Below are 22,470 nucleotides of genomic sequence, written 5' to 3' on the forward strand. Positions count from 1 at the left end.
ATTATTACAGTATTCAATCAGTGGCTAACTAAGTAGGATTTGTTAAGTTAATTAAGGCACCTGAGACAGCTACGGGGTCCTTTTGACCCGGAAGTCAGGAGACTGAGTGCAGCTCATCGCGTCATGTCTCGCTGTAACTGTTGCTGATGTGCTGTGTGTTGCAGGTGAGTGAAAGTGCCAAAATAATGAGAATAAGTTGCAATACTGTTGGTAGTTGAGGCCAAGTATCCCTCAGTGTTGTGATTATTGCGTAGAATTTAGGTTTCGAACACATTTGTCATCGAAGAAAAGTATGAAATGGTGACGCATGTTATTTACCGTGGCGGATGAATACTGTGGCCATTTGCGTGACTTGTTGCCGCTGATCTTACTGTTATTTTTGTATAATGTACAATATTGCATACCACATTACGTGTTGATATTTTGAGAAAGCGATGTGTTTATAGCAGGTGACCGGAGGTCGTGAAGTTTCATGCTTCGAGGAGTAGACAAAGTGCAGTTCATTGCGTCATGTCTCGCTGTAACTGTCGCTGATGTGCTGTGCGTTGCAGAAGTAAAGGCACTTTTTTTCAAAACCCCCGCATGCTTGGAATTATTCGTGTCCAGGCGTGCGACATAAATATTACAGAAAAGAAAAACATAATTTCAATAATTCATCCTGTTTTCCCGCAATATTGCTGTGACACCTTGAAACACAAACGTCAAGCTGAAACAACAACAATAACAATTCTTTATTCCTTTCTGTTCGCTAATTACGAAACTTAAATATTATTAACTTAATGTTCTTTAATTTGTTAGCTATATAGTACATTAGTCTACCGGTCCTGATACTGGCCTGTGATTGGCATGCCAAGCAGCACTGGCTCCCATCCTGAAACCTGTGTCTATTTTCAGAGTGAATAGAAGGAAGCTTGGCAACATGCAAAACATGCTGATGTATTCCCAAAGAGAAAGCGTCGAGGGGAAGGTGTCAGGACTTTTTTCCCCTAGCTCTAATATGAGGAAAGGGTGTATTGTATGGACTGGGGAGCTAAGATAACAGAAGGGAAGCTAACGCTCATGTGGCATGATGGATAAGATGGACTACGCAGCAATGGTTGCCAACCAGATTGTACTACCACAATTTTGGGGGAGATTTGCCATCTTATGAGCCTAATTTTGCAACTGTTAGGGCTTTCCTATTGATTAAAACTCACTCCAATTCATCTTGTGACAAATGTCTGCTGTGGTAGAAGTTGTGGGTGGAATTTTAAATCCAAATTCAGCCTCTCAAATCAGTTTCACTTAGTGATATGAATTTTGGTAAACGTGTCTATCATGAGTAGACCTACAAAAAAGTCTCAAGGACACTTGCCCAAAAAGACACAAGAAGGCTGTCATTCTGGTTTGAAGCGGGCATCTTAGACCATTTCCAGGTGTCCTTCAGTGACCAACTTTTTATTTTTGTATTTTTTCCAAATAAAAAAATTCAACTCCCAAAGCCAGTACTAATTAGCAATATGAAATTGAGTAAACTTGTCTATCATGAGTAGACAATTGTCTCAAGTAGTCATGCCTGCAAAGACATAGGAAGTCTGCCATTTTGGTTTGAAGGACCCATTTTAGGCTTCTTCCAGTGGTCCTTTAAAGACGAACTTGTCTTCAAAGTTTTGTCAATTTGGTTAACATGTCATGAGTTGATTTATAAAAAAGTTTCAAAAGCACATGCCTGATAAGACATATGAAATCTGCCATATTTGTGAGAGCAGCTAATTTAGGGTTATTTTGGTAATTTCCAAACTGAGATTTTGTCCGGTTTAAAAAAAAAAAAAAAAAAAAAAACCAGCCCCTGCAGGCAGTTCCACTTAACAGCATGAAATTTGGTATCCGTGTCTATTATCAGTAGCCCCACTAAGAACCCTCAGAAACCTATTGCTGAAATAACACAGTAAGTAACACGGTAAGACAATTTTATTTTAAATCTTATGTTTTGGGGTCATTTTGCTTATTTCCAGTGGCCCTCTAAACAATAACGTGCCCTAGTGATGTTGTCCAATTACTACCAAATTTCAATAACATAATTGCCAGATGGATGACCCTAAATTCCAAAATGATTAAAGGTTTGTGTTCATTCCTCAAAAACAGACATAATTGGACAAAAACTGGTCTACCAGTTGTTCTGCACATGCTTTTGTGCATTGCCAATCATTGTGACAGAAAAACAAAAACATGCGGCGGCGTATAACCACCTTCCACCCTCGCCCCCTCCCCAATTCCTCCATTCCCCAACCCCCCCTTTGTGTCTCCCTCAATTGGGTTATTATAAGCAGCCGAGGTGCCCTTACTACCCCCCCACCACTACCACCCCTTCACCCACCACACACCCCCTCCACCCTCCCAGAATTGCGTGCTGCCATTTCGCAATTACGTGTCTCAACAGGGAGCGTTCATTAATGTTATGCTAATTTTCTGTATCCAATTAATTCCTCCGCCTCACGCTCACTCGCCTTCTCGCCATTTGGAAAAATACGAGCATGTCAGTCAACAGCAGAGTTAGAAAAAACGACACACACACACAACCTTCCTGTTTGTGGTTATCATATAGCTTAGACACGCTACATAAACATGCATAAATTGAGAAGAAAAGATTGCCGTTTTTTCCCTCAAGTTCCAGCATAAATTACATACAATGAAGAGTTAAATCAACAAGTAGACAATAATATTTTGCCCAATAAGGATTTTGGAATCCCAATAAAATATTCGATATTTTGATGTAATAAACCTAATTTGTCCAAAAGTTATCATTCATTTACTACATACAAATAATGCATCCTTTATCTATGCCAGTGATGTATAGAGACAGGCGGAACAATTAAATTCTCTTCCACGTCATGGCACAGACTACAATCAACTATATTAAATATACAGTAATTTGTGAAATTTTCAGTTGGTGTGCCGGGAGACTTTTCCAATGTAATATTGGGTTCAGTAAAATTTGGGAATCACTGCTCTACATATGTACACATGTACGATATACACAAAATACATACACCATCACACTTACCCTGAGGTAGTTGAGGGTGAAGTTGGTCAAACCCATGCGCGTGATGTTTTTGGACAGTTGCTCCAGCACCTGAGGGTCTTGTGCCTGCAGTGGGAAAAAAAAACATGCAGACAAACTTAAAAGGCCACAAACAACCCAACACAACACAAAACAACAAAATACTCACTACATTAATCCGGATACAAGCAATTATCCACCACCAATTAGGCTGATTGGCATTCATACGTGTTAGACGCACTGAAGTCGGAAATGGGGGAAAAAACGCTTATCGCACGTGTCTACGTGCAAGTAGACCTTTGTTATTGTCCCACTAATCACGTCATATAATTAATAATGTTATTACTTCCATGTCCTAATCTTGACTTCATTAATTGATTTCTTTGCCCTCGGGGGGTGGGCGATGGGGTAAATGCACAAAAAACACAACAATAAAAGCAAACACGAGAAGTGATGACAATGTGCGCAATGCTAACCGCTAGGCTAACGACTAAGAGTTTTGACACTGATCCACAGCAAATTTTAATCAGAGATGACTCTTGACCAAACCATCGTGTTTTTGAGAAATTTTCTTTTATTTTTATTTAAGTTTGACCTACAAAAGCTTGCACAATACAAACGTTACCAACTATTGTAATTTAGAGGTATGCCATTTCAGAAAAATACTAACCTGTTGATGAACCAAACCCTTAATTCATAAATATTACAAAACATGTTACTACGTTACATATTATTGTTATAAATAATAATATTAATATTATTAATGATAATTTGAATAATAATTATTAGTAATTATTATAATAATTATTATTACTACTACTACTACTACTACTAATAATAATAATAACAATAACAATATGAAAACCTGATGTGCTAGACAAAAAACGAGGGGAAATTCGGAATCAGCACAAAAAATATTTAGAAAAGATTACTTGCATCTCTGATTTAAAAAAAAAAAAAAAAAAAAAAAGTAAAAAATTGTTGACCAGTGTAATTAGTGGCAAAGGGTGGGCAGTAAAGTGGGCTGAAACGGAAAACTCAGAGTTTCTCTCATTTCAGGGTTACAGACTGAGTTTTCACGAAACCTGCTTTGTAAAATGGATCCCTGGCTTCTTGGAGCAACTTGATGGTAGAGGGCTTCATTGCACCACACAGTCGAGAAAGAATGGAGAGATGCGGCACACGCTAGGGTAGTTTCACCAAAAAACAAATGTGGAAACAAATGTATTTAATTTAAACATTATTCTGTATTGTATATAAAATCAACGGAACAGCTCTGATTAGTTTTTTTGTCACGCACAAGGCACAACCACTTGCATCGAGACAGAATTTGTGGAGCAATGATAAGATCCAGTCACAGGGAGTTGTGCTGAGAAAGTTCAACTGTCCCAAAAATTAAAAGTTATGAAAATGTATCACATCTTCCTGTCTTTTCTTGGCTTTTGGGGTAGTGGAGCCCTCTGGCTCAGGTCAGTATTCCTCAACTTGTCATTGGGTCTTGTCTAGGGCTGAACAATTATGGAAAATAATCTAATTGTTATTGGTTTTTTTTTCAAGGTCTTTTTCTAATATATTTTTCAACAATTAATCTTTATTACAACAAACAATATCAGATCTGTTACGTATACTAGAATACCGAGGTAAAGACAAATGAAGCGTTAATTATATGAAAGACAGTTAATCTACTACAATTAGAGGTATAAACTTACACAATATTTTGATGTGCAATTTGGTAAGCGTTCCCCATGGCAACATAAATCTGCCACACAGGTGTGGTGTAAACATAAGTATGCACTATACTGATACTATACTGTAAACTGCAGGGGTGGGCAATCCTGCATGTTTTCTATGTCATTCTGGTGCAAGCCACCTGATTCAAATGATCAGGATCGTTATCCAGCTTCTGCAGACCTTGCTGATTATATGATCATTTGAATCAGGTGTGTTCCCGCAGGGAGAGTTGGAAAACAGGCAGGATACTGGCCCTCGAGGGCCGGCATTGCCCACCCCTGCAAAGGCGCAAAATCAAGTGCAACAATAATGTAAACAAATCAGTAACTTTGTCACTTCCTACATACCGCTTTGTGTCTTGAAACATGATGCAAACGTGGACTGCACTTCTTAATCACTTTTATAGAGCGATAAACAATAATCCAGTGGCTCTGTACCACTTCCTACACGTCACTTCATTTATGAAACAAATGTAAACATGGACTGCACTTTTTAAATCACTCACTCAACTTACCATATAGACAGATCAATAAATAAAACATACATGTATAAAATTAAAGCTTATCCGTCCACACGCCGTAAAGGTAATGCCTGCTTATGACGTCATATCAAGCGCCAGCGGGCATTACAACTCGGCGCCGTCTCATCATTGAACAGCTTTTCGTCTGTCTTCTGGCTTGAATTTGAGGCAAGTGGGTCAGTGACTAAAAAGGTTATGTCATACAGAGTAGGGTTTCTTTTCCAAATTAATGTGAATACATACATTTAGATTTTTACTGTGTGCCTTTTCTCTCGTGTTCATATGAAAATCTGGTATCGGGAGCAAAATTTGACAATAAATGGAAAAGGGACAGCTGTTACAGTCTGCTTGAATTGGGGCCAAGTGGGGGCAACAAACCACCAGATGGAGCTGCGATTTAAAAAACAAACAAACAAAATAGTACTTTTGTGATACATCCACTTCGTAATACTTATGACTGTTCAATAAAGATAATTTAACATCTTAGCTGTCACCTATAGGACTGGAGTAGAACCATGCGCCACTCACGTTCAAATTATTTTGGTCTAGTCACAATAAGAAACATTGTGTATTTAGTTGATGATATTTTCACCCGCAAAAAGAGGAATTGCCTTTCAATAAAGTATTATGTATTCACACTACATTTGTTCTTTGCGTATTTGCATTTTTCACACTAAGCAGAGCTCCCTAACACTTACTTAGGTGATGATTTATTTGACTTTATGGCTACTGTGCATTCCCACGCCACTAAACAGTCATCACTTAACAGCTTTAGATACTCTCACAGAATATAACGTACATTGTAAAATGTGATTATAGCCATCATTTTCTTATTCGGAACCATAAGTGGATGCTACACTGGGCAACTTGGGGCATATAATCGACAGGATTAAAATAAAAAATAAAAAAAACACTCTTCTGGCTAGTTATTCATGGTAACCCTGCACAATAGAAATAAACACAACAAACTACAAGTAATCTATAGAGTGGGAAAAAAAAAGCTGACAGCACGCTGGGTCATGTGTCATATGATTAATGTGATGGTTTCTCTTGCCAAATAAGCAGAATGACTAGAAAAAAATTCCTAGAGTCAAAAAAGGTCCACGTCTCTTGAGTTTTGGACTCCACTCTTATTTCCCAGTGTGTGCACGCATCTGTGTTTGTGTGTGTGCCTTCATTAGGAGGCGCACGCAGCCATCAAAAAGAGTGAACACTGCACACAAGCACACACACACACAAATACACACAGAGATACACGCAGAAACGAAAATGCACCTCTTCCGAAATTAGCGAATTGGCACCCAGAGGGGCTAATTTATCTGCGAGGTACAATTCATATTTAGATTTGGCCAAAAAGAAACGCACACACACTGACATATACAATGCAACATACGGACTAAAGTATTAGGATGGGCGTCACCTTTGTATGGACAAAAGTGCAGTGGTGCCTTGAAATGAATGGAAATGCCATAAACCTGTTTGTGCCGCACTTTGAGCTCCTTCTGGTGTGTGCGCCTTGGCCACCAGGGGGTGGTATAATACAACCATGCAGACACGAACCAAGAAAAGTTTCACGGCGAGTGACTCAGTAAGCAGCAGCAATATTTTTCTCAGGGTTGGTTCAAAGCCATCCAATTACCCGATTATTTGATGGAATAGTCGAAAGGATAATCGATTCAAAAAAGATTCGATAGTGACATCTCTAATTGGGACACACGTCACCTGCAGGAAACTAACTACGGCATACCGACAAAAGTATTGCCACCTGCATATGGACAAACGTATTGGGATACATGCCGCATACTGGTAGTGAAATATAAATTGCAGCGTAAGCATTGGGATACATGCCACCCAAAACTTACGGTCAGTGTTGGGACAAGTGCCGGCAACAGTAAGTGAACAACATACAAATAAAAGTACTGGGAAACATGTTCTACCATCAGGAAATAACACAACATGTGGGCACAACATTTTGACCCCTGCCACTTGCATATTGACAAAGGTATTGGGACACATGCCACCTACATGAAGTAGAATATAACGCGGATAAATATACTGGGACACCAAAATTCTTGGGATATATGCCACCTATAGGACGTGAAATACAACATGCGCACAAAAGTATTAGAATGCAAAGAGTTCATCCCAAAAGCATTTAAGGGGCTTCCTCTTCCATACCAAATTCATCCTAGCATGCTATCCTTGAACCTTGCTTTGTGCAATGGATTAGAAAGAAAAAGGGCCTTCTTCAAAGCTGGAAGCATTCAAAAGACAATTAAGGTTCTCGAATCCAACCTTTGATGAAATTATTATTTGATTAACAAAACTGTCTGTATAGAGTTAAAATGGCTCGGTGTGTTGTAATTGTGCAGAATAATTAGATTTTTTTTTGTGTGTGTGTGTTTTTGCACAGCTTGCATGTCTAGACATAGTCAACAGATCAAGGGACTGAATGTCACTAAATGGCAGTAAGCCGATTATTATTATTATCCAACCGTTCCATCAGACAATACCTCTCACTTACAAAACAAAATCTTTCTTTTTCGGTGTCGCTGAATTTCCCGGTTGTGCTTGTTGCTGTCATGTGCTCGGCACAACTCACATGCATGGCCAATATGCTGCGGGGGATGAGCTCTCGGTACTGCCGGATGGTAAAGTGCCACGTCTTGATCCTCATCAGGTCATCGAAGGCAAACTCCACGATCAGACGACCTTCCGTGCAAACCTGCCGCCACATAGCCACTTGTTAGATTCATTTGCCCAGACTTAAACATTTGTCACCAGTAAAACGGGTCAGTAAACCAGTATAAACCAAGATCTGCATATATGAGATGAACTTTGATTTCATTTCAGCTCTAGAAAATTGAATATTTCAATTAAATTAGGAACATAAAATACAAACACTGAAGATTAACAAGTAAAAGGCAAGAAACATATTTCATTTTCAACAATGTCCTCAGTTCCCGCACGCAAGTCGGAATGTGTCATAGTCTATCACTAGCCAACGCTAATGCAGGAGTAAAGTCATTATTCAAGTAAACACATAATTTCTATGAAAAACCATGAATATAAAACAATCCAATGAAAAACAGTAAATTGTATTTCTCTGGGGCAGGTGCTCAAGCCCCAAAAAATAGAGCATCCAAAATTAGTCACACAATTGAAAAAGTAGCAGATATATTGAACTTAAGGAGCCCATTAATTCCCATTGTAAATCTATTTACAAAGAAGGCAAACAGACGCTAGAGTGGATATAAAAAGTCTACACACCCCTGTTCAAAAGCCGAAGGTTTGTGTGCACTGTACAGTGAGGCGCAGAATTCTAACAAGAACTCAAAATATACCCGTCTGACACTGTATCCCAACAGTCGATGAGATACTTTTTTTTTTTTTTTGTTTAAATTTTCGAAATATTGATGAATGAAGAAAAAATGAGCTCCAGGCAAAGAACACTTTCATCATCCGAGATAAAAGAGCACCACAAAGGGTCTATCTGTGCACATGCCTGAGCTCCTGTCCATAATGAATCCCGACCCACTAGTTAAGAATCAGTGGGCTATCACAACAGAACTCACGAAAAAGTCTCAAGGACACATGCCCGAAACTGAAAAAGAAGGTGTCTGTTTTGGTTGGAAGTAGCCATTTCGGACCAGGGATCACACTCTGATAAACTACAATTAGGGTGTTTGCCCTAACCCTAACCCCGAACAGAACAAACACTTGGATCAACCCAACCCAATTATGGGTTGAAAAGGGACAGACCACTAATTATTATTAATTTGTAAAAAAAACAATTAACATTTTGTGCTTGTTTTGTACAAAACAAGCATTTTGGGGATTTTATTGTGGGGAAAAAAACAGCAAAATTGAGCCAAGTAGCAGTGGTCGGTCCATTTTTGACCCATAATTGGGTTATTCTTGACCCAAATGTTTTTAGAGTATATGCGGTCCAATGTGGGCACAGCTTGGCACAAAACTTTGATGATCATTTTCAATATATATATTGTTTGTATGTTTGTATGTTTGCAATATATATATATATATATATATATATATATATATATATATATATATAGATAGATATATAGATATATAGATAGATATAGATATATAGATATACACACACACATACACACATATTTTTTTTAGCTTTGACTAATTATTTGTTTTGAGTATGTGACTGAGGCATGCGGCAAAGGGTGGGGGTCCATGTGGGGCGCAATACGGCCGGCAGCATCTTTCTTGTTGATCCTCAGGAGAGCATCTGCGCTGGGGGGGCATTGATTAGAGCGAGTGTGTCTGCTGGGATTACATCTTGGCCGTTGCCATGCCGACTAATCAGCTGATTTTTTTTCTCCTCTCTCTCCGTTCCTCTCTCGACTACCGGTTGTCACGGCAACGCGGCACTGGGAGAAGCTGGAGCAGGCGAGCGAGCGCCCCGGCGAGTGCTGGCTTCAGCTAAAGGGGGCTAAAAAATGTTCTCTTCCTTCATCGTTTCTCTCTCTCCCTGTCCGTCTATCGCTCTCTCTTTTGCTTTCTCTCTCTCTCGCCTAATTGGCAACTCTGCCTGACCTGAACTTCTTTTGTCTCTGGCATCTAAAACAGCCTCGCTAGATGATACACTTTTACTTTGACTTTTTTTTTTTTTTATTATTTTTATAGGAAAGCAAAGCTGCTCCAGAGGATGCTCACATGCAGAAAGCAAAATAAGTCATTTTATATCTGAAAGCAACAATTGTTTTTGTGTGTGCATGTTTTTAGTAATCCAAGCTAATAATCACTTTCTTCAGCATGGGAGCAACTATACATTGCAATAAACCTTTTCACTATGCAGCCCTACTAGACTAAACATGGTATTACGATCAATATTGCATTTATTAAATATGAAATAAGCAGCAAAATCCATCTTTTTTTTATTTTTTTATTTTTATTTTTTTTTAAACCATCTCAGTGAGCGGTCATTTTGCCACTTGCTGTCGAGTGAAAATGACATCACAGTGGCTCAGGACTCAGGTAAAAAAAATGTTGGATTTTTATACAGGGTTGCCGTCACGTTACATTAATGCTGAATTTATCTTAGTCTCACTTTTTAATATCATATTTGGTAAGGAGTGGTATTTGGAAAGGAGTGTGTAGACTTTTTACATCAACTGTATATACGTTTTCATATTTATTTATGTGGACAATGACGTCTGCTAAAGAGCTCATTTGTAGTTGGCCACTGTAAGATTAAACACTAAAGCGACATTTGGAAACTAATGTAAGAAGGAAGAAGAAGAAGGAAGAAGGAAGAATAGGATACAGAAGAAAGCTAGATACAGTATACTCTATTACTTCCAAAAGTTATATTAGGGAAATGACAGAGTCAAATTGAGGAGGAATGGGGTGTACTGTAGTATTAATGCCCCAAAAAGTGCAACAACACCTACACAAAAGTATTACAATAGCGAGGCCCATTTTTAAAATCTGCTTTTATTTAATTACGATACATGATTTGTCATCTTTTTTTAAGTCAACAATAACATCTGTCTCCAGGCTCACTAGTGACATTTGTAAAATAATCATCCAGTGTATTAAAAGTCCATACACTCCCATTTTGACTAAATAGACATAAATAAATACATGAAAGTCGTTTAAATCCCTCTTGTCTGACAGATGTCGCACCCAACGCTTACACACACGCGCGCCTACACACACACACACGGGGTCAAAGTAAGGCCGCATGGTGACATGATTACGCAGAAGCTGCATTTCCACTGAACTTCCTAGAGACACGCTGTTTTTAATTTATTTACTTTCTATCTGCTTGTACTGGGGCCATGTGGAGCAGTGACCCACCAGATCCGGCAGGTGGCACTGTGGGCGAAATCAGTTAGATGTGTTTGGAAGTTGGCGTCACCTTTGTAATGCGCAACCAACTGGACTGTGATGCAACTGAATCAATGGTGTTAAATCATCTTTCCTCATTAAAATGAATTAAAATGCGATTAATCCGTTCTAGCCCGCCAAAAAACACCAATTGAATTTTTGTCATGTGTTTTTAATAAGACAAATAGCTCTCTACAGTATTATATGTTATAAACAACATACAGGCAGAGCTGGGCACTTTACCTTTGTGCCCGTCCGTCCGCCATCATCCGTCCGCGACCCCGTAACCCTTCCGTCCTCGTCCCACCGTCCTTATTCATAAAAATTATTGTCCGTCCTCGTCCCTTTTAAAGCGGTTCCATCCTTACGTCTGCCCCTACCCATTAAACAAAACAAAATGTCTGTGCATGACGCCGCAGGAGAGATGCTAACGGCGGAGGTTTATTTAAAGCTTATTATCTGGCTAATTTACTATTCAAATCCGCTTACGTTGTGGGCACCCACTTTTGGGTTAACGGTTTGACGAAGCGCTTGCCACCACACGTTGCATGCATGTAAGGAGACGAAATGAGCGAGTCGAGAGTTGTGATGTAACTGCTTTATTTAACAGCGGTCATTGTTTATATGTCAATGCAGCAGACGTAAGAGAGGTCAGTCTCTGAATGGATGGACGGGGACACCCGACATCCAGGGAGCGCTTCCGTTGGTCATCCCTTCGGGTTGCTGATTGGCTCGCTAGTTTCCTTTCCGCTTCCGGAGTGCCGACTGGAACACCATCAGTCCGTGCGTGGATAAACTAATCGCGCAGGAGCAATTTCGATGCTGCTATATTTGAATGTTCAATTGAATCTGGTGACATCAGTTGAAGTCAATGTAGTTAGCATGGGCCGGCGCGGTTGTAATCAATATTGTCAATATTTTTGCAGTTTATAATGCATATTTGTATTTGTGTAGTTTTCATATAGTTTTAAATTATTTGTCTCTTGTAATTTAACTAACATGTTTATATTTTTGCCTAGTTCTTTGGTGTAATAATTAAAGCATTTGTGCTTTGGCTCTCATTAGATTATGGAAAGGTACCAAAGTGTTTTCAGGGTTACGTCCAGTTTCACCTTGTTTTGAATGCCAAGTTACAAAGGGGAAAAATGTTGTTGGATATTGTGTGTTATACCCCATCAAACGGTTGGAAATTCTGCAATAAAATAAGTGCTATTTAAAGTATTTAAATGTGGTGTTTTTTGAATTTCTTTCTAGATTCCGCATCAAAGTATAGTGTAATTACAATAAATTATTATTCATGTCAACTTGTTACAAGTAGCAGTTAAGTTAGCAAGTTGCATTCACATAAAGTTAATGTAAACTAAACATGCGCAGTTCTATGTAGTTTCTCCCTACTTAACATATTAAGTTTTCCTATGTGTACAAACTAAAGTGGTTTAAGGCAATCGGTTTCCACACCGATTTCTAGTAAACTCTACTAATTCGGGTGTAGTGTGTACCTGGTATGTTTTGACTTTCTTTCCTAAGTTTTTTACAGCTGTTGAACTTTACCAAGACGGCAATATTGTTTGCATTAGTTTTAGCACCGTGTCAGCAACATGATTGCGATCTCGAAACCTTTTTTTTGTTTTGCCAGTCGTCATCTACTACCAAGCAAAGCCCCTCCCATCTCCGACGTGCAAGAATGAAGAGGCTGCGGCATTCAGGTTTCAAATTTCCCGCGGTCAAACGCCAGCGCTCCTTTTTCTTTATCTCCTTCTTCCTTTTCTTCTCTCCTTCGTGCAGACCGAGCGTGTGCAGTGCACAGCATTCCCACCGGGGCGTTCCCAATGCAAGTAAGTATGCACAGTAGGGTAACTAGTGGCACGTTTGAAGCGTCCGGAGGCTATTTTTGTCATTTGCCCATTTCGATTAACTTTGGCCGCCTCGCGACCGCGTCACACGTGTGAGGGACGATTAGTTGGACAGACTGAAATCCACCTCCGCCCTCGCTTAGTCCGTCCCTTTTTTTAAAAAAACGTGTCATCCCCGCTTCTCTGTCCCAAAAATGGGCGTCCGTCTGGGACGTAGGGACGGACCATTCCGCTCCCAGGACGGAATTGCCCAGGTCTGCATACAGTAATAACATAACTACACAGAATGTCAAGGACTAAACTGTTTATGCATTATTCCATGCTTTGATTGAATAGGCCTCCTTCTGATGTGCACTGCTTGGCCCCCAGGGGTCAGTATAAGACATACTACACATAGATTTGATGATGAAACAAAAGATGCCAGTAACAACTAAGCTACAGCAATGAGTAATTCTTCGCACAGGATAAATAATATACGCCAGCGAATATTATATTGTCTCTCTACATATGTTACTACTGTTTATGCTCAAATATAAGTCGATCAAAGGTTTACAAATACTGCGACATTGATGCTAATATTGTTAGCCCGTCTATAGTGCTTTGCATTGCACAATCGTAGGCTGGAAAATCTGAAAGGCGGAGCGTTGCGTCACTGTGGGAGTAGTCACAGCCGACTGCATGCTTGGCCAATCAAAGTGGCTCCTTTGATTCCCTTAATACGTGGCAAGCAAGTTGCGCACTAGAGTCTCGACAGCGGAGGTAAATCTGTGCCGTGAAGTGGACACTGAGAGACCGGCCCTCCAACAGCGTAACTGAATTTTTTGGTCATGACCGAAGGCAAAAATAATCATCCGGGTGACAGCTCGTATCTTGACAAAGTTGGAAATTGGATTACTCGTTAGTTGAAGTACCCCTTTAACATCATACATTTGTGGATTTTATTTGGATTTTACCACCTGACTTATCTTAGCCTCCTCTATCTCTTCAAATAAATAAACGGCCACAGTGCTTAAATCTGAATAATTGCCCAGTATAATAAAGCTGCTTGAATTCGTCTTGGTGGCACCTTTGGGCGATTTATCACACCCTCGAATGCAAGCTTTTTGTACAAGATCCAGCATGGATCCGATCACACGCTCATATATTTTTGTCACGGGCTAATGCACAATGCTTCCCAATCAATTTATCTCACAATAAATAGCCATTGAAAAGTTGAGGGAGAATACCCCGAATTAAAAAGCGCTCCATTAAACAGTCGGAGCCCCCTCGCAGACCGCCCCCCTGCCCCTCTCCTATTGATTTAGGGCCGAGGGGGTCATAAATCCTGCGCACGGCGGCGCTGAGACGAGAGCATCTCCGACGCCGAGGAGCGCCAAAGGACAACACAGCGACGCTCAATCAATTAGTGACACACGAGCCGAGCACGGTTAAATCAATTTGTATGATGCCAGACATTGGCGGCGAATACAAATGACAGGACAAAGGTTGACGGAAATGCATAACAATGGGACTTATATTGTGAATCGGAACGTTCTGGTACGATGATGTTGATGACTTTATTTTATATGTCCACATGAGTGTAATTGATGACAATGCATTTCACTCAAAAATATTAAAAAGGAAAAAATTTTTAAAAACTTACAAATATGTAGGATTTGTATGCAAAATAGGCTAGAACTGGTGAGATTTTCTTTTAAGTGACACAAAACCTTTTTCCCCCACCAATTAAAGCTTGGCACAAAAGCCTACATTCGAAAATAAGTTGTTTTTTTGCACTTTAAAATGAAAGTTATAATTGTATTTTGTTTATTCAAGTTATACATTTAAAAAATATATTTTAAATTTGCTTTAAAATGATGTTTAATTTAGTATTATGTCTATTATAATGTTAGACCTAATTTATTTTGTAACCAGCAGCATAATTACAGTTTAAAACCACTGTTGTTACTACATCATCACTACACATTTATTACATAAACAATGCATTATGACACTGGTATTAACAGGAGCAAAACAAAAAATAAGAAGATATAAGAAGAAGAAGAAGAAGAAGAAGACTGGCGTGAATCGCAATAAACCTCAAAATGTGCTCGCCATTAATGTGGAATTGTGGGCGAGAGACATTCAAAGAATGAGACAGACAGCGAGAACCAGCGAGAGAAAGAGGGAGAGAGGGAGAGGGTGGAGGAGAGAGTGAGATGGGAGCTGGGGATGATTTCTCTAGGGATGAAGGATGCATGTGTGTGCGTCTGTGCGTGTGTGTGTGTGTCGAGGGTGCGCAGAGGAGGGAGGGGTGTAGGCGATGGGGGGTGGGATGAGAGGGAGAACGGTGGAGGAGAGAGCAAAAAGGAGAATGAGCGAGCGAGCAAGGCAGGGGGGGGGGGTGTTGAGGTAGGGCTGGCGGGGTGCGTTTGGTGGTGGTGGGGGTGCGTGAGGGAAAAGCGAGGCGAAGCAGAGCTGATTGAGATTCGGGCCTCCGGAGCTGAGAGGCTCGGCGGCGCTGCTGGGAGCTGAGGGAAAACACGCTCGCTTATTGGAATTCTTCTTTTCTTTTTTCTTTTTGCTAATAAATTAATTATTCTCATCCAATTTAGAGCCAGATGAAAAGAGCGAGAAAATCACGGCGGGCAGAAAAATGTAGCTTTGTGTTGACCGGGCCCGCGGCGCCTCACTTGTATCTGAATAGTAATGTTATGTATTGTGTTATTTATCATTAGAGCATGTCTTAAAATTGCTGTGTCGCTAATATTCTCAGGTCAAACGAAAACACATTTTGAGGGCTACTCGAAAACATGATTTGTTAATCCATGCATGAAACCCCAGATTTTGTTTTTTTTAATTCAGATCCCAAAATAAAGTTTAGACAGCAATGTGAAATTTGGTAGGCATAGCGTTCATGGGTAGACCCACAAAAAAGTTTCAAGAACCCATGCCTAAAAACTACAGGAAGTGTGGAATTTAGTTTTTTAAGTGGACATTTTAGGGTCATTTTGCCTATTTGCTAGAGAGAATTATCAGAGACTTTTTTTTTTGCAATTGGTGGCTAAATATCCATTTTGTTCGAAGCTGCCTTTTTAGGGTGGTTTTAGAAACTTTCCAGATTCATTCAGCAACATGGAATTTGGTTGACATCACTATCATGAGTAGAGCCACAAAAAAAGTCTCAAAATCCATACTCGAGTCATTCATTTTGGTTCAAAGCGGTCTTTTCAAGGTTATTCTGAAACTCTTATCTGAAAAGTCACAATTTTGAAAACTAACACCCCAAAGCCAGTTTCACTTAGCAACATGGAATTTGGTAGGCATCTCTATTATGAGTAAAGCGAGTATCAACAACCCTTGCCTGAAAAACACAGGAAGTCTGCCAATGTGGGATGAAGTGGCAATTTTGGGGTCAATTTGGACCACTTCAGGGCTACTTTCAAAACTGAACTTGCCCTACAGATTTTCACAGTAGCTACCAAATCCGAAGCAGGTATTATATACTAGACACATACTGTAGATGACACAAAAATATGAAACGCTGCAGTTTTCATCACTGTGTGTACGCAAAGCATAGCAGCAATTGATAACTGGCCTTAAACCAGGAAACTAATACACTCAGTCCACAAATTTGACAATTCAGCCCTTGAAATCACTTTCATTCGACATCCTGAAATTTGGTAGGTATGTGTATAAAGAGTAGACCAATAAAAAAAAGTGACATGAACTCATGCTGGAAAAGACACAAGAAGTCTGCCATTTTGCTTTAAAGCATACAATAGAAGAGGTACTTCCAAAACAAATTCTAATTATTTTTTAATCATACACAATATTATTGTGTAATGTTAGAACGAAACAAGAAAAAAAATAATGAAGTGCAATGTAATTTTGCCCCTGGGAAAATATTGTTTCCATCATGAATCAAAATTGAACACCTGGCAAGGCCTCTTAAATTTGTATATTAATAATGTGCAAGTGTGACTTGTAAGCAGCAGCAAAGTGAAACAGAGGAACAAAAAACACACAACATTGATATTTAACTGCTTGATGCAACCTGCAGTATGATGACAGAGGGAATAGCTGCTGGCTTATAGATAAAGCGACTAATTCAAGGTTCATCTTGATCGTACCCTCGCTACGTCGTCAACTTTTAAACGGTCTCTTATATTGGTGATTTTGCTATAGCTGGTGTCTTCCGGAAGATATCACGTGATGATCAGGGCTTCACAGTACCTTGGTGAACATGGGCTTGCCATGTTGGGTGACCATGGAGCACTGGTCGCAGTCCAACGTGATGCACGAGTTGTGGAAGGACTCCTTGGAGTGTTTGAGGATGTAATGCAGCTCGCTGACGCCGCCCTCAAACACCGTGCTGAAGTAGCGGGGGATCAGCGTCCGGCCAATTGCTGCAGCAGAGAAGGGCGCAGAGGACAAGGAAAGAGGTGGTCAGTGAGATACTGTCTGTAGAATGCTCTCATGCTAACAGTTGCTAACACTTACTGAAGACAGACATCACTTGGAATACTTAAAGGGAAAGGTATTTTAAGGGATTTTACACCATGTCCCTTAATCAGATATACCCTTTGAAATTAAAAAGTGCTAAAATGCAAAGAGTTCTTATGCTAGCATATCAAAAGACTGTATCTTGAATATTGGTGCCGAGGAACTATGTTGACGTGAGTTGAGGAGCTTGGTTCTGCCAATGGTAGTGCTTTGCTGCCATCTTGTGGCATTTTGGTACAAAGTAACTATGTTGAAGGGAGTTGAGGAGCTTCAGTTAGACAAAAGTAGTTATTTGCTGCCATCTTGTGGCAACTAGGTGCCAAGGAACTATGTTGGCCCTGTAGTCATAAACTCAAATTTTTGACATCAAACTCTGTATTTGATATCCTTTTCAACTCTCCTTTTCACGGATACCATGGTAACATGCTAACAGTTGCTATGCTAAAGTGACATCACATTCAAATCAGGAAGACTACAGCGTCACGATACGCTTAGTTAGCCCCCCTCCCCCCCGCCCCCTTATTTAACATATTCTGGTTTAATGTTATCGTATTTTTACAGTGACTAACTACTTTTTTGCACTTGTTTATTTAGGCAGTTAAAACGTCACGTGAAAGCTTTTACAGTTACACTTTGACTTCAAAACAGATTATTTCCATTTCCATTGCCACCAACGGGAAAAAAATTGTGTGTGTGTTTGTGAGTACGGCTGTCTGTGCATAGCCATGACTGGCATGTTTTTCCAACTCAATACAGTCAGGCATGGCTAAGTAACACATACAGTGTTTGGCATCGTGAGCAGCAATTGGACCCCTCACTCGTTTTCTCTCTCTCTCACTCCCGCTCTCTCAATCTCTCTCTCTCTCTCTCTCTCTCTCTGCCTCACTCGCTCGGCCCGCACTGCAAAACAAAGTACGTCTCACAGTGGAGCTGACTGCTAATGAGCAGGAGCTCTGAGGGGGGTGGCGGGGAGTGTGGGGATGAAAGATGGAGAGAGGCAGCGGTAGAAGGAGGGAAGATGAAAAAAAATAAAATAAGGGTTGTCAGTGAGAGAGGGAGGGATGGAGGGGGCGAGGGAGAGGGAGAGAGAGCGAGTGCGGTGGCGAGGTGGAGCGAGGCCCAGAGTTTGTCTTGCCAAAAAAGGCGTCCCAATCAAACCCAGCGTGCGTCGCCGGGGGTGACAGAGTGATAGATGGCGAGTAACGGCGGCCACGCTGGGATCGTTTCAAGCGTTGCCGTCGTCGCTTGGCTCCGGTCGGCGTTTTTATTTACACTCGAGCCGGCTGGACTGAAGAAGGAGCAGCTTGGGGTCCCTTGTAAAAGCGTGCGGACTGTTGACAAGTCAGCTGACATTCATTCATGAACGCTTTTACACCAGAACGAACCACTAAAAGTAGTATGTTACTTGATGGCGAAACCTCAAACTTATCATACTTGGCCAACTTGAAATGTGGTAGGCTGAAATCCCTCACAATTTAGCATCAGTGAACCGGGGTTGAAAAATTGTGATACTAAGTACCACCCAAAAAATTAATTGGCTCCCCATACCACTACTATGGCAAAAAAACAAGAACTAATAATACAATACAATAAAATAGGCCTACATGTTTATCTCCAACAAGACAGAGGTTGTATTTCTAAAGTTGTAATTTTACAAGAAAAAAGATGTAACTTTCCAGGAGTAATGTCCAAATTTTATGAAAAAACTTGCAGAAAAACAGAACAAAAATATTGACAAAAGTTGTGGTATGGGAAAAACAACACCCCAAGGCTAACAGGAATGAAATCAAAATATTACGACAAAAATTATTCAAGACCAGAGATGGAATACTACAAGAAATATAAAAAAATAATTAAATAAAACAAAATAAAAACAAAATTATATTATTGTCAAGTTATTAAATTACATGAAAACATTTGCAAATTATGTACATGAAAAACATTTGTAATTTATGACAATACATTATAACAATAAATTCAAAATACAAGGAAAACATATTTTTTATATATTATATGTAATTTTGTAGTCAAAATGTAAAGGAAAACCTACCTAAGAAATTATTGAATTTTTGACTACGAAAAATGTACAAACTGTTCTTAAATTGTTTTAATAATATTTAGGTTTTTTTTGTTAATTCATCATTCTTTTAATTTATTTATTATTATTATTTTTCCTTCATTTTTGCAGGTCAGCCGAGCCCCCGTTTACCGCGAAAAAAGCTTTTTGGCGGTTTATCAGCGTTTTTTTCCCCCCAAGAATTTTTTATAGTTAAAATGTAGACATTTATAATGAAAATCAATTACACGCAGATTTTCGTTATTTGCGGGCTCGCCCAGTCCCTAACTGTCGCAAATAGCAGGGGTCCACTGTATTACAGCTTTACTTCTTTTTAGTATAAATGCACCAGTGTAAGACATCAATGATTTTTTTTAGGCTATGTTTTCCTGTCCTATTGGCAGATCATTTCACTTAAATGAAGTAATATAACAATTTCATTACAAACATTTTTGAGGGGGAAGTGTATGTATTGTAATAGAGGTGTGCCTTCAAATATGAGTAGACATGAGCTGTTTCTTGGCCGATTTTGTTGTCTTTAGATACAAGCAAGAAAATCGAGACACCTGTATGCTTCAGACCCCACACAACAAACAACCATTATCAATGTTGAAATGATTTCCTTGCAGTGTAAGGAAAATATATATTGGTGGCGCTACTACACCATGAGGCTCATCGGCAAAAGACACCACCGAAGAAGATGAACAAGGAAAGACGATAAATTAGGTACAGGTTATTACTGTGTGTTTTTATACAGGACAAAACTTTCAAGTGCAGCTTTTCTTTTGAAAAAAAAAAAAAAAAACACATTAAAAACAAATTTGGAATGTTTTATGTGAGGGGCTGGAACAGATTGATTTCATTTTCATTCCTTTCAATGGGGAAGGATGATTTGGGGTACAAATGTGGTCAAAGAACAATTTCAACTTGTATCGCACGGCACCACTGTTTATGATATTAATTAGACTGGTAGTACATCTCACTTTCTCTGTAGTCTTTCCCCTGGCTGGATGGCTGGCGCGCCTTCAGAGATGCGCGATAGCTGGCACGGGCTCAGGAGGGAAGACAACGAGCGGCATATGCCTCTCAAGTAATGTGTATCCAAACATGCAATTTACAAATAATTAACGCCGTGTTAATTAGTCACATTAATTCACGCCACTTTGTCGAGATTGTTCCCCCCCAAACCCCCCACCCACTCCGCCCCACCCCACCACCGGCGGTGCCCAGGACTCCTGCCAGTAACATCAGCCAGCCAGAAAAGACGTCAGGAGCCCTTTTTTGTTTGTGCTACGAATAAAGAGGGGCCGCTGGCGCGAACACTCACACATAATCACAGACACACACACACACGCACGCACCCATACACACACGCACACACAGTACACAAAAGCTTGTACATTCAGTGGGCATATAAAGTGTATGGAGGCAGCAAACACAAAAAAAACTGAGGCAAGTACACAGAGCCAACAAATACATATCATTGACAGAGGCCTGAATACACCCGAAAATGTGTTTGTACAATTAACTCATTCACCACCATTGACAGGTCTAAGAACATCTTAAGTAAATGAATAGTGAATACAATTTATGGAAATACAATATGTATTTCAATAGAATATGTTTGACATTTTGGTCACAATTAGCTGCTATGCTATGTCCAATTACAACAATTAAAATGCCTCACAAATTCCATGTTATCCATTTGCCTGTCTATGTAGTTCAAATTTGGCAGCAATTGGACAAAATGTCTAGGACAAGATTACCTTTGTAGTCAAACTGTCTTTTGGGGATGATTTATTTTTTTTAATTTGATAGCAATCCAACAAAATTTCCAGAACAAGTTTGTCATTGAAGGACCTGTGGAAATGGCCTAAAAAGTCTGCATGAAACCAAAATGGCAGACTTCCTGTGTGTTTTCAGGCATGGCTTCTTGAGACTTTTTAGTGGGTCTGCTCAAGATAGACATGCCTGCCAAATTTTAATGTTGCTAATTGAAACTGGTTTCTGGAGTTGATTCTCTCTTTTTTTTTTTTTTTTTAAATAAAAAAATCTGACATCCTAGGACAAGTTTATCACTGAAGCTCAAGGAAAATGTCCTCTTCAAACCAAAATGATAGACTTCCTGCGTATTTTGGGGCATGACTTCTTCATCTTATTTTGTGGCACTTCTCATGATAAACAGACCCAACTAATTTGTTGTTCAGTGAAACTGTCTTTGGGGGCTGGATTTTCAAAATATCCCTAGGACATTTGACCATTAATAACTCATATTGTTTAGTGCTATGTTGTTTCTTGTGGTACTGTGTAGGTGTCTTTGTAATTCTTCCTTTGTTTTTTGTTGTTGTTTTTTTTTAACCATATATGGACATAAGCCAGCATGCACAGTGCAAAGGCCATCGTTAACACTATACTATAACGCTTTGAGCTGCCCACACACTCCGCCACACACACGCGCACCCATACACACGCATATAGGTGGAGACACACACATCCATAGGATATATACATTTAGAGTCGTAATGATGCGCAGAGGGAGTGGAAAAGCTGCTGGGCAAACAACAAGCACACCCACATGCAAGAATAACATCAAACACTATACTGTACTGTACATCCCATAATACACACAATATAGTTTTGAGTTTAGTCTCAAATATGATTGATTTTCCACCAACAGCTTACTGGTTGTATTAATTATTCACGACATATTTAATTTGTAACACTGTGCCAACTCATACCATGAGGGAGTTTGTTCTAATGGACAATTCTGAAGGATTTGGCACAGAAAGCAGCAATTAGGCATTCTGTAGGATTAGATACTTAAGCATTGCTTTTTCCAAAAATATACTGTAACGTTATGAAAATCATGAATGAGAAATGGCAAAATATGGTGTAAATGAATGGTTAATCTTGCAAG

General features: G+C 39.6%; 1 protein-coding gene and 1 long non-coding RNA gene across 10 annotated transcripts in view; one reads left to right on the forward strand and one right to left on the reverse strand.

Annotated features, from left to right (window-relative positions):
• Nucleotides 1–22,470, reverse strand: part of ldb2a (LIM domain binding 2a) — a 76,002-nt gene that overhangs the window by 14,496 nt on the left and 39,036 nt on the right. For all 9 annotated transcript variants that reach the window (XM_086023654.1, XM_086023650.1, XM_086023651.1 and 6 more), the window contains exons 3-5: nucleotides 17,228–17,400; nucleotides 7,894–8,016; nucleotides 3,044–3,127 (exon numbers count right to left, since the gene is read on the reverse strand). In XM_086023654.1, the coding sequence (XP_085879780.1) occupies nucleotides 3,044–3,127; nucleotides 7,894–8,016; nucleotides 17,228–17,400 (380 nt within the window). The remainder of the gene's footprint in view (nucleotides 1–3,043; nucleotides 3,128–7,893; nucleotides 8,017–17,227; nucleotides 17,401–22,470) is intronic.
• On the forward strand, nucleotides 90–13,213 carry LOC147151440 (uncharacterized). The gene is made up of 3 exons (XR_015085715.1): nucleotides 90–164; nucleotides 12,796–12,865; nucleotides 12,945–13,213. It is a non-coding gene; the product is annotated as an uncharacterized LOC147151440 (long non-coding RNA).

The sequence above is a fragment of the Filicampus tigris genome, chromosome 2 (genome assembly GCF_054856515.1).
Source record: "Filicampus tigris isolate MCC_2025a chromosome 2, RoL_Ftig_1.0, whole genome shotgun sequence".
In the NCBI taxonomy this organism is placed as follows: Eukaryota; Metazoa; Chordata; class Actinopteri; order Syngnathiformes; family Syngnathidae; genus Filicampus; species Filicampus tigris.